The following is a 14,028-nucleotide window of genomic DNA, read 5'->3' as shown; positions in this document are numbered from 1 at the left end:
TCATTCGTGCAGAATGCCCAATGTGGCATGTAGCGTCGCACAGTGGCGCCTGTAGAACAAGTAAGGTTGCTAAAATCAAAGAATTGCATGTGCCCTAAAAAATATGGAATAACCCTATTTTACAGGAAATTGTCCAACAATTTCAAATATGCTACTATTATTACAATTGGAATTTTGGTTCAGAAGATATATGTGTACAAAGTTGACTGACTTTCAGTGTTCAAACAGACCAGTTTTAGGTAATTTGGTCCGTTTTCAGACACAGTGTCTTGAAAACTATATTTATAGATATATTTATTAAGAAAAGAATAAAAAAACTTGTACTGTTTGCTTTGTATTTGTCCAGGTAAATCGATATATAAATAAAATAATATAATTTAATAGTTGGTAATATTATTTTTTTAATATTTCAGAATTTTGATGGAAAATAAAAAAAAAAACTATAAATTTCTATATTTGCCATATTTTCAAATAAACCAAAAATGTGTTGGATGCATTTTTGGGCAATTTATAATATATAACCATGAAATATATATTCTTATACGGATTGTGAGCAATATTTTACAAAAAAAAATGTTTAAATCTTTTCTATAAAATAGTGAATTTTTTTTTTTAAAATTTAATTCTTTTCTGGAATAATTTTAAAACATAAAATGAAAAATTTAAAAAAAATATATTTTATTTTACTTCCCATAAAATTGATTTTTCCACAAATTTCAACTTTGCTAACCCATAAAAGGCGTAAAAGGCATAAAAGGCCCTTTCCAAACAATCGTCTTATAGGTTGATCAATTAACTATCATATGATTTTTAGATTATCTCATTTGGTTCAAAAGTTATAATTTTTGTAACAAAATAACTCAAATGGCGCCACTGAGCGTCGTCCTGTTGAAACCATTAACGACAGCCTATATCATCCAATTCAGGCCAACAGAATTTGGTGGGGATCGACTTATATCGCCCGCCGTAGACGCTATCAACTGTCACATTTCGGAAGTCCCTACCGGAAGACTCTTTATTAAATATGTGTTACAACCAAGGTTAGCAACCGTTAAAATCTGATCTGGCCAGATTTCAGCAGCTCATAATTCGGCTGGTTGGCCAGACATCACATACAATCTCTTACGCTTCCAGTTATCGTAATGGATGCATTTTTCATCCCCAGAAAAAGATTTTATAACGTTCAAGCAGCATTTCAGACATACTAAATCATCTTTCGGGTTATCTCGGCTTCAGTGGTTCCCAATTTCTCTGCTTTTCGATGAATCCTGCCGCTACAAATGGAATGGAAAACTTATATATGGCCTTGACACTCATGGTGAAGGTTATAAAAACAAGTAATACGGGATTCACACGATTACTTTCTAGTAATGCAATTTTAGCAATTCTCTTTTGAATTTACTTTTACTCCACCCCTCTTGTCAACAAACTCCTACGAGTATAATCATGACTTAAAATCACAAAAAAAAAGTCATCGTGTAAATCCCGTTTAAGAAAGTATAGTCGTAGTTCAACATTCTCAAGAAAGTGTCTGTAAATAATTTGTGTAATTTAAAATATATCAGAGTTCGTTACGCACAACGAATTTCGTCCGACGCACTGATTATGTGCATTTTCATATGTTGCGAATAATTCGTCGATCGTGTGTATACCATAATGTTACCGTTATTATACAAAACATTTTAAATTAAGAAAATACAAATTATTGACTTCAAATTTTCACCGTTATCAAATACCGAAAAAAGCCAAAATACCGCTAAACTACCGTTACCGTATTAATCCTAACTAGCGTTGTCGTTACCTTTTAACCGTTTCGAAACGATATGTATATCTTCTGTTGTTTTTAACAAAAATTTTAAATCACTTTCAAATCTACCCACTCATATGCAAACATATACGCACTTTCACTCAATTTCAAACATTTAACTGTCCATTTGATAAAATCAACAGCAACACTAACACATCTTTCTCTGACTCTCATTTACTTAAATTTTTTTTTTTACCCAATAAACATCGATTCAAATCGAAGAGAATTGTCGAGAGATTTCGAAACCTTTTTTTATCTAGTTATCTTCAAAACTACTCGATTAATTAAAATAAAATTTTTGAAACCGAAACCGAAAACCGGTCAGCCGGTTTTTTCATCTTTTTAAACTCAACCGGTTTTGGTTTTTTGAGAAACCGGTTTTTGTAAGACGGTTAACCGGTTTTAATGAAATATATTTTATAAAGCTCACTCAAACATATTTATGAAAAACGTTGATACCATTTTTAAAAATATTGATTTATTTTATAGAAAATTATAGCATTTGATAATATTTCGTAAAATATATAAAATAATTGCATAAAGTTAGAGCCTTAAGAATTCAAGATGCTAAATTTCGAAAGATTTATTAGTACATAATTCTCAACACATTTTCTATTAGCGTCCAAAAAGTAAAATAAATTTATGACGACCTTTTTCGTATTAAATAAAAATTTAATATAAACCGGTTAACCGGATTTTTTGAAGACAAAAACCGAAACCGTTTAACCGGTTTTTTTAAAAGCAATAATCAAAACCGGCTTTTTCAAAAATACACTTATTCGGTTAAACCGGAAACCGGTTTTTCAAATTTGCCGGTTTTTTGGACACTCGATTTAATATTATCTCATCATCTTATGTCATAGCATTTTGTAAATAGTATTTTGAAAAACAAAACCGTGAAGAATTTCAAGATTTAAAAAAATCGGGTCAGAAAATCTGTTTTCCCGAAATTGGACTTTAGTCCGTCCATATAATAGGTCATTTTATATAACGTTAGAAAAATATTCTTAATGTCTTTGATGTATATGTATAAAGTCATTGGCTATTTCGAATTATAAGCCTATTTTCAACTTTGAAGACCCGGCCACTCGAAAATAGGCGTGACCGAAAAACCGGTTTTATATATAAACCTTACCGTACAGATTATGCGCCGTTATTACCAAAATGTAGTTGGGGGATACTTTTCCATTTCAAAATTTCATGTTTATTGGGTATTTTCCAATTAGTTGTGAGCTAAAACAAAAACAATATGAGCAGCAATAGCAACTTCAGACAGACGTACTATATATACTTTGAAATTGATACACCCCGGTACTTAGTAGTTTGTCTAACCAAGTGACACTTAATGTCATTTACATCTATTTACATTTAACCATTTTTATTTTCATATGTTAGAAATATACAGACATAAATGTATATAACGATTGTTAGAATATATGTATATGCATGTACATTGGCAAATTTATATGTAAGTTTATTTACAAAGGCGATTTTCGTTAGACTAAAGAAAAATAAATAGATTTCAATATATGTATAGTACATACGTTCAATTCTACATATTTACTCGTACTAAAGCAATGTCTCATTATGACTTTTTGTTTAAAAATTTAATTTGTTTTTTTTTAACGCAGCCCTAAAAAAAGTCGTGGAATGAACAAGAAAAATCTATCATTTATCAGTTGAATGTAGGTCAGTGATGATTTAAATAAATAATGATGCAAAAAACTGATATATTTAAATAATTGTTTTTAGTAAATAAGAGGTCAAAAGTTAAATAGTAAATGAAATAAATTATAAACAATTGTTGTATGAGAAAATATGGAACTTGTCCTTTTTCAGCGATATTCTAGCGCTATTTATACAAGTGTTTAAAATGAGATAACCTTTAAACCTTAACACATGCTCTTGTTAAAAGATAATTGAAGATCACAAATAAGGTGTCCAACAGTGTGATAGATTTTAAACGTACACAAAGTGACAGAATGCACTTTAAAAACCTTAATTTAAGGGTTTCCGAAAAGGATTCATAAATTCATCACTATTGATTAGAACTATAAAAATAATATTTTTTTAAGTTGTAATAATAATTCCAATCAAATAAAAAAATTCAAAACAGTAGGTTACGTGGTTTAATTTTTATTAATATTTATGTATGTTAAGATTTTTTCGATCTCACACCTAATTTAATTGAAGTATTTTTCGAAACAACAATTGTTTTGCCTTTAGAAATCAGAAGAAAAAAGCCACACGTTCCCGCTTTTAATCCATTGTGAATAAATCTAAACAACTTTAAATGTAACTGAATTTGGTTATAATTCCCGGGAATCAATCATGTCTCAAATTGTACTACATTTTTCCACCTTTGGCAAATTTTTATCTAGTTGTTTAATTGTTAGTAAAACGTAGCTTAACACGCAGTTAAGTTAAACATGACTTAAATTTAGCCGGGCTTTAAAATGATTGTATTTTTCAATAAAGAATTACGAACTGTAAATTTTGTTAGAACTGCAATATTTTTCATATAGACATGACAATGCTTTAAATTTTATAAAAAAAAGATGCAAATACTTTTATTTTGTAAATTTTATTTTTGTAAAAAGAAACAGTGAAAGTAAAGTAAACAAAATTTATATTATAAATTATAATGATAATAATAAAGCCAAAGAAAAAAATGGCGTGCTAAATTGTCAGCTGTCTGTGTTTAAACAGTTCTAATTCAGGTTTAACTTGTCAGTTAAACCTAGATTATAAACAAAATAAACAATAAGAGAAAACCGACAAAATTAGCTTAAGCTGGGTTTAAACAAATAATGTATTGGGTCAATGACTTAAAAATGCTGGATCTTTTTAAAATTTTTAGCTGTTATTTTGAAACATTTGACCTTCTTCCATCTTTCTGGCAACATATGGATTCCGAGCCAAAAGAACTGCTCATATTTTGTGGCCAAGAACGAATCAATATCGGATACTCATTTCAAAAGTGAAACGTATCCCGGATAGAGCGTTTTGTATCGATCGAAATAAATAGTAATCGGACGAGGCACGATCTGGACTATAAAGCGGATGAGACAAAACTTCCCAACCACTTCATTCTAAATACTTTTTAGCAGGTATTGCAACATGTGACCGAGCGTTGTCATAATGGAATATTACGGTAACATGTCTGGCCGCATATTCTGGGTGTTTTTCGGCCAATGCTCGCTTCAAACGAATCAGTCTCGTTCAGTACAGGTTCCCTGTGATGGTCTGGTCAGATTTTAGCAGCTCATAAAAGATAAGACCATTTTGCTTCCACCAAATACAGAGCATTACACAGTGCTACACGCAAAAAATAACCAAAAAAAGTTTTGCAACTTTTTTATGGGCCCATAAAGATTTGGGGCCTCGGTGTAATTTTTGCAAAAAAGTAATCATTATCTCAGGCTCATATCTTGCAAACAATTCTGAATTTTGATTTATCCTCTGCGGCAAAGTTATAGCCCTTGTCATAAAGAACAAAAATTGTGAACATACAAAATCAAAAAAAACTTCATCTTCAAGATCAAAATAGCATGGACATATTTCCATGACTCAAAAAATTACACACAGTGTTACCTTAGCGCCATGGCTATTTGGCTTCGATGTCGATTCGGCTGGTTGGCCGGGCTTCACACTGATCTAGTTTTCATCGCAAAGATAATTCGGTGCAAAAATTATTTAATTTTATATCGTTAAAAACATAATTTTTGGTCAACGGCACTTGCTTTAAAATTAAATAAGTAAAGCAAAACTTCCCGCATATGACGCTTAGTTGGAACAAAATTCAATATTTTCACTATAATTTTCAATAACTAAGTGAGAATAACTGACAGATATGTACCCTTCGAAATGACAAATAAGTTATTAAAAACAAAAACCTTTCAAAACATACGGCATCTATTGTAAATCCCGCATTTTTAAGTCAATATATTGGCCCATAATCATAGTCAGAAATAAAGTATATTTTAAGAGAAATAAAGTCGTCTTTACTTAAGAGTGGACTTTGGGTCTACCATAGACAAGATAAAATATACTTTTGACGTTAAAGTCGACTGTAAATATAAAAACAGCTGAAGCTGTTTTTAACTCATTTAACAAGTAAAAATGTTCGACAAAATGTGAAAAATGTTTAAGTTACATGATATTGGTAGAGATTTTGCAATTATTGAACATTTATTAATTAAATTAGTACCAAAATATCCTAAATATGTTATTAATCTTATCTTTTCCATTTTTCCACCACAAACAACTTTTTTTCTTTAGTTGTCCCGGTTACTTTTATTGTTTACCTTTTTTGTTTTTTTTTTTCATTTTTCTATATCAGCTGTTCAGCGGTGCCACTTATATTATCTATATTATGTTGCATATTGTATGAAAGCATTTTCTACATTTGAGGTGGCAGCCAGTTAAAGTCGGTTCAATTTAAAACACACTTTAATTTGGACTATAGTTGCAAAATAATTAAAAGCAGGTTTTTATTTTAAAGTTGTTTCTAAAAAGAACCGACTTTATTGTTTGAATATGATTATGGGCCATTATCTTTATCCTAAAAACTAAATCTAAGTAAACAAAATATTGCAAAATAATAAAACTAACAGACTATTTTGTGAATCAAAAATTTTTTTCAAATTGAGATACATTATTTTAGAAATTAAAGGGGTCAATGTTACCATATTCCAGCACCTCCTCAAAGTTTTACCAATATTTAGCTATGAGTCAAAGTACAATACAATTGTCTGTATTATAATTAATGTGTTTTTTAATGAACATCATTTAACATTTACACATGTAGAAATTCATAAAATACATATTAAATTGTCACAAAAAATAAATAAATAATAAAGATAAAAGGCTACTGGAAACAAAATCAATGACATATCAAATTAACATTCCTATAATTAATAACCCAAACCCGACATGATTACAGGAAACTTTGCTACAACTTGCAATAATGCAAAACCAACAATAAATAAAATTAATAATATAACAGAAAATTTTACAAATTTGGGCAACAGAATACGTTTGACACCTTTCCAGGGATTGGTAAAGGGATTGAAAGAAGTTTTGGGTCGTCTGAGAACAATAAACAAAACATTAATAGGAAAAGTAATACAAACAAATTCTTTGAAAACTTACTTGGGTTCTGCTAAAGCATTAGGACCATTTCTGCCCAAACCCACGGGATTCAAGGAAGTCTCTGCTTCCGTTAAGATTTCCAATGCCAAGTAAATCTTACCCGCCAAACCAATTTGACCTGATTTTTTAGAGTCCTTTACATTTCCTCTTATGGCAAACCATCCTAGCACCTTTTTCTGTTTAAACAGATTTATTAATTTTCTTTGGGTTTTCGCCTTAGCCACCCTGGTAGTGGTGGATCCATAAGAAGTAACTGAGTGGGTTATATCTAGCAGCTCACACTTTTTAGCATTTTCATAGGGTTCCGGAAAACCTGATAAATTGATTTCCAATGAACCTAAAAAGTCATCGGCAGATATGAAATCTTTATCCCAGATTTGTAATGTCAAAATAGGAGGCTGCTTTAATTCGTATTCTTCCATTAGGCCAGAGCGATGTTTAGTAACCACCTGCATTAATAAAATAAATTAAAGATAAATTTCTGAATTAATGTATGTTTCAACTCAAGGGTAAACTGATAAATATTCTTTTACATATGTGATGAAAGAATGAGTAACGAAATTTTATGTGCTGATAAATTCTAATAAATATTTATTTCTGTGTAAATGTTTAAGGTTGCTATAACTTTTACATGTATGTATTATCTTAATTGTAATCTTAATAGATGTTTTGTATATCTTGAGTTTATTATTAAAAGGTTACAGCTCCTTACAACCAAGAAAAAATCCAGAAATATAATTTAATAAACTAAATATTTTTTCAGAGAAATACTGTTATCATGCAATCGTACAACAAATTGAGTTTCAGGACTTGGAAGTGGATGATTTCAAAACAGACTGAGAACATTTAGTTTGTGAAGTTTATAAAATTTCTATATACTACTTAAATCGATAAATATTTGAAATACATTTCATCTCGAAAGATCTGATAATGCCATTCACTTTGTTTGTGAAAATTCCAACTGCAACTTAAAAAAAAATGTTGTTAAATTTAATTTGGTCCATAATATGATCATGTGGCTACAACCATAATATGGTATTGCAATCTAACAATAATGACATTGTTATTGAGCTGAAACCATAATAAAGTTGAGCTCAGCCATAATATGATTGTGCTACAGCCATAACATGATTATATCAGTTATCTTATTTTGATTGGGTGTATGACTTAAAAATTTACATTAAATGGCGTATATTTTGAACGCAGTTTTGCATTTAATAACATATTTGAAGGCTACATATCTGACATTTATTCTCACTTAGCTATTGAACATTATAGTCCCAGCAAAAACTTCGCTTACAAAGCTACAATGTCTTTTTAAGAATGTCTTTTTTAATAACTTACTTTTTAAGTAGTAAAGTCTAAAAAAACAAAATAAACAAACAAACTGTTACTTTTTTTCAATTTGCCCATTTATTTTTCGGCTTATTTGTAAGTAAATTTTTGCTGGGGTGTAAACAACGACATTTTACTTTGAAAATGTCGAATTTTGTACTAACAAAGCGTCATATGCGGGAAGTTTTACATCTTTAATTTGAAAAAATGAAGCACACCAATTGCTCAGCAATACTTATGGTGAATGTGTTCCATCGGTTTCAAAGTGCGAGAGATGGTTTGTGCGCTTCAGAAGTGATGATTTTGACACGAAAGCCAAATATCGCCCAGACCAGCCACAAAAGTTTGAAGACCAAGAATTTGTACGACGAAATGATTATTAAACGCTATAAATGAAAATCATTTATGCACCGAATCATTACTTGCGATGAAAAATTTATCCATTACGATAACCCGAAGCATAAGAGATTGTATGTGAAGCCCGGCCAACCAGCCAAATCGATACCAAAGCCAAATATCCCTGGCGCTAAGGTATTTGGTGGGAGCAAAATGGTCCTATCTATTATGAGCTGTTAAAACCGGACGAGACCATCACAGGGAACCTGTACCGAATGCAACTGATTCGTTTGAAGCGAGCATTGGCCGAAAAACGCCCAGAATATGCGGCCAGACATAAAACCGTAATATTCCATTATGTTACGGCCACATTTTACAATACCTGTTAAAATTTATTTATAATGAAGTGGTTGGGAAGTTTTGCCTCAGCCGCTTTATAGTCCAGAACTTGGCTCGACCGACTACTAATTGTTTTGATCGATGCAGAACGCTCACTCTGATATTCGCTTCACTTTCCGATATTGGCTTGATTCGTTGTTGTCCTCAAAAAATTAGGATTAGGCTCGGAATCCATATGTCACCAGAAAGATGGGAAAAGGTCATAGCTAACAATGGTCAATACTTTGAATAAATTTATATTGTACAAATGTTCCAAAATAAAAGCTAAACATTTTTTGAAAAAAAATTGAGTCATACACCCAATAAATAACCATATTATGGTTGAGGTGGAATCATATTATGGTTATACACAATCATATTATGATTGTGATCTATTATAATATGACATGTCGTTGTGGTATTTTTTTTTCCTCATGCCAAAATCTATCGAAAAATCGATGTCACAATATAAACCTTACAAATCGACCCACCCTATTGATCATATTATTGTCATATACGAGTCATAACATAGTTTTACAGCAACCGTAAAATCCAATCATAATATGAGGCTTTATTTTCTTTGCTTTGACTTGTCTCTTAATTTAAATAAAAACAAATATTTAAAAGATACTACTCTCTGAATAACAAAGGGAATCTTATAGACCAAGTGCTGGTTCACACACGTCAAGTTTACTTGCGCAAGTCTTGAGTTTGTAGAAGTCAGGGGAGAGGAGGTTGGAAAGTTTGATGTGTGTGAACCAGCAATAACTATGCAACGGATTACTTCTATTAAATAAAAACCTAAATATTTTTCACAAACATAAGACCTTCAAAACTTTCTGAAAATAAGTGTAACGCTTATTTAGCCAATATTTGCCCAATGTGAACATATCTTTGGAGCAGAGTCAACCAAATAGAGAAATGCTTTAAGTAATAATAATGTATTGCTTTCAAAATTTAAAAGAAAATGTGAATTTTTCATAAAGCATCGCGATTCGCAAATCAACGTCTTTGAAAGCTAGCCTGTTACTGAATGAAATCTATATTTATTTTGCACTACTTGTTGAGAGTTTTGTTCTCGTTCGTGTTAAGTTTGAGTCTATTAATTCTTGCCCAGTAGCTGTGTTTAGTTCTCATTGCTCTAGAATGTTTTACATACATATGGACAATTCCATGTCATCGTACGTGACATTTGTACGCCTATAGAGTGGAATAGATTTTGCAAAAATAAGCCTATCTGAAAAATAATTTGGTCTTTATTTTCCATTCAGAGGGTACTATATTTTAATAAAAATAATAAGTAATTTTGAGGTACATATAGAAATATGCGAAAATTTACGAATCGTGAGAGGCGTTATGTTTCATTTAATTTCTTACACTAAACCAAATAGTATTCCTTTACAATCCGTCACATTTAAATAAAAACAATCTTTGGATGATTTTATAATAAATAAAATGTAATATCGTACGTGACAGTTTTTTTCTTCTACACAGAGAAAACAGATTTGTGATAGCAACCGAATTTGTTGCCAATCGAATGATTCAACCTTAGTGACCGAATTTTGCAGTTGTGACTACACAATTTTGGAAGGGGTAACAAAAGTTTGGTTGCTTCAACCGAAATTCTTCTTTATCAACTGACTTTCTGTGGTTAGAACTGACAAATTCTATGTCTGCAACCGAATCATTCGATTGGCAACAAATTCGGTTGCTATCACGAATCTGGTTTCTCTGTGTAGTAAAACAATATGTATTCTGTAAATATATGTATACAAAAACTAAAAAAAATTAATAGAAAATATATATTCGGTTGCAATAAACAATTTGATAATAGCAAAAAAACAATCAGAGTCAAATTCATTTCATACTACATGCTAATTGGGAGCTCAGTTTCGCCGAATACCAATTAAAATAAAATTCAAGTGAGAGAGCTTATTCAGCTGTGCCGAATCTTATATACCCTTCACCAAATTATACTTAAAAATATTTTTATTTAAACAAAATAAAATTTTTGTTTTTAAATTGTTTTTAAAAAGTTTTTTTCTTTCCAAATTTTTTTTAATTTTTAAAAAAAAAAAATTTTTGGAAGAAGAATTTAATACAAAAAAAATTTTTTTGATGAAAAAAAATCGAGTTAAAAAATATGTTTCCCGATTTTAACCCATTGTAGATCCAACTTGCTATAGCCTTATATACATCGTTGCAATGGACTTTGAAATGTCTATCATTAGATATCAATATTGTCGAGGTTGTCCCGGTTTTTTACTTATCTCTCAGCCATTTATGGGCCGATTTGGACGATTTTAAATAGCAAAAGAGCCGGAAAAATTCCCAATATATTGTTGTATGAATCATAAATGTTAGTTATTTGGGGGCTACGGAAAGTTGATTTCAACATACAGACGGACATGGCTATATCGACTTCGCTATCTATAACGATCCATAATGTATATACATACAGTGGCCCAATAAAGTCTACATACAGGAATTCAAATTAAATTTCTTTCGTTGAAAGCAGTATTTGTAAGTTAAAATTAATGAAATATATTTGTTAAAAAAATAAATTCAGACTAAAAAAAATTAAAACAACATCACTTAAGTCGGGTTTAGCAACATTTCCTATCACGTCCAAAATTTCACCTTTATTAGACTTTTTGATTCTGAGTAAAATAACGAAATTTTTTGGTTTTATGGGCTTTAATGTTCAAAATATTATGAAACTTAATAGCCCCGCCCACCCAAAAATAGGCGTGACCGAAAATAAATTTTTCGATATTTTACTCAGAATTAATAACTCTAATAACGGTGATCTTTTGGGCATTATTTGAATTTTTTTTTTGCTAAAATCGACATAAGACATGTATTATTATATATCTCATAAAAAAAACTGTATGTACTTTGTTGGGTCGCAAATGAAAAATGTAGAAATTACAAACGGAATGACAAACTTATATATACCCTTGCCACTCATGGTGAAGGGTATAATTAAATATAACTTGTCAGTTTAAACTATTATTTTTGCCATTAAAATGTAATAAGCTCTAAATACTTTCACATAATAAAATTTTAATGTTTTCTCCTATTCAAATAATCTTGAAAAAAAGTTTCAAGGGTTTTTGATTTTTCAGTCATTCTCGTGGAATTGTCCATATGATTATTTTGAAACTGACAAAGATTTGTTGTATTTATTCCGCTTTAATCGTTTAGCAACCATGTGTATTAAAATGTTTACAATTAATTTTTCATGAGTGTAACTTTTTATCTTCATTAGAATTTTGTTAATTATGAGACCACAAGTCGTAAATAAAATAATTTAATCTTTAGAAATGCTTTCTTTAGATCTACATACAAAACAGAATTCTATAATGTTCTAGGTTATGAAATATTTTAAAGAAATTTAATATGAATTTGTAAATGAATAAATTATTCTTTTCACATGATATTGAACACCTATAAAGTCTACTAATTGACGTTCAATTACTTGCAACAATATGGTTAACCAGTTGTTATGAATTCAACATAAAAAATAACTCAATTAAAATTAATAATGACGTTTCTTAGTTGCATGAAATGTAAATAAAACCTTAAAAATTTCTAAATTGTTTAAATGTACTTTTTACTTGCCATGTCTTCATTATTCGAATATTTTAAAGGGAATAACATGCGCCAATTAAAATTGCCCTCCCCATTAGTGGAACGGTAATGGATATCTGTATTTTGAGCTTCATCAAAATTGCTGCACCAACTAAATTATTAAAACAGCAACGAACAAGTTTATTTTCTTTACAAAAATATTAATAATTTTGATTTCACCACTAAACTCACCCTTTGACATAAATATCACTCATGGCTGTACCGAATATATTCCTTTCCTCTAAAACTACTTCGGAAACTTTGTGAATTATTACACGCAATTCATAGAGTTGCGGTGGCTGTGGTTTAATGTCTATGGGTGGCGGTATGTTTAGATTGCCATCGTATAATTCCAGCCAGAGTTGTAGTTTACCCTTTTTTTGCACCACATTTTCCAATTTATTATTAACAAAAGGTCAATTAAGGAAATTTATTTATGCAACTTTCATTAATAATTGTTTGTGTATGTGTGTCTGTAGTTTGTAATTTACCTGCTCAATACCTGGACATTCATTACGATACAAAGATCTGGTTTCAACGTGCTGCGGCACAAGTTTATAACCGAAGGAGGGTAAATGTTCGAAATTTCTTAAGACAGTTAGAGATAAACGTTCTTGTAAATCTTCAGCTGTGTGGGAGGTAGTAAAATAAGTGAAATAAATAAGTGGCAGGAGTTTAAAATTATAATTACTCTTAACAGAAATAATGAAAAAAACTTATTTAAAATAGATGCAAACATTTTTAAATTGAATATTATTTACTAAAGGTTCATTCACATTGCACAGTGGAGAATATAGCATGATGTACGAGAATGATTTATTTTGAATTAATTTGCTATTTTTTTCTTTTTGCTAAAAAATCAAAAACCCATCTCTTACCCGTTGCAATCTCTGTTTCATCTTCAAATGTCACGCCATCTACTTCCATCATATTCCCCGCTAACTTAGGTGGCCTTAAGTCATTATTTTTACACAATTCATTAAGAATTTCTGAAGGCAACATATAATCATGCCATCTATTGTACCCGGAACTATACATAAGAGATGAATTTTCTTAAATTATCCAAGATTTTCTAATGTAGAACCAAAACTTACCTACTGTATTCATTTGCAATACCCACAGTGGCTCTATGTTTGGAGCGCCATCTGTCTTCCAAATCAATAAAGGTGGAACCAATGGTTTCATCTTTAACATCATTGCGGTTGAAAACCGAAACTTCCAAAATGTGTTCTCTATAAAAGGTTATATATAGATTAAAGTGTTGATGGGAATAAAGACTAAAGTAGGGGGAACAAGTAAAAGAGCTTCATCAAATTATACTTCAAAATACAAATTTTTAATATTTTTAGGTTCCAGTTTTTTAATTTTTTGGAAATTTTTTTTTT

The 14,028-nt window shown here is 30.3% G+C and overlaps 1 protein-coding gene across 1 annotated transcript in view; it reads right to left on the bottom strand.

Moving 5' to 3' along the window:
• Window positions 1-6,723: 6,723 nt before the first annotated feature.
• Window positions 6,724-14,028, bottom strand: part of mfr (misfire) — a 32,904-nt gene continuing 25,599 nt past the window's right edge. The window contains exons 11-18 of the mRNA XM_065504123.1: window positions 13,738-13,875; window positions 13,522-13,673; window positions 13,135-13,271; window positions 12,836-13,017; window positions 12,635-12,755; window positions 7,244-7,410; window positions 6,962-7,186; window positions 6,724-6,898 (exon numbers count right to left, since the gene is read on the bottom strand). Coding sequence (XP_065360195.1) covers window positions 6,724-6,898; window positions 6,962-7,186; window positions 7,244-7,410; window positions 12,635-12,755; window positions 12,836-13,017; window positions 13,135-13,271; window positions 13,522-13,673; window positions 13,738-13,875 — 1,297 coding nt within the window. The remainder of the gene's footprint in view (window positions 6,899-6,961; window positions 7,187-7,243; window positions 7,411-12,634; window positions 12,756-12,835; window positions 13,018-13,134; window positions 13,272-13,521; window positions 13,674-13,737; window positions 13,876-14,028) is intronic.

The sequence above is a fragment of the Calliphora vicina genome, chromosome 3 (genome assembly GCF_958450345.1).
Source record: "Calliphora vicina chromosome 3, idCalVici1.1, whole genome shotgun sequence".
NCBI classification, from domain to species: domain Eukaryota; kingdom Metazoa; phylum Arthropoda; class Insecta; order Diptera; family Calliphoridae; genus Calliphora; species Calliphora vicina.
Note: the sequence above shows the minus strand (reverse complement) of the source record. Positions and strands in the feature narration are given on the sequence as shown.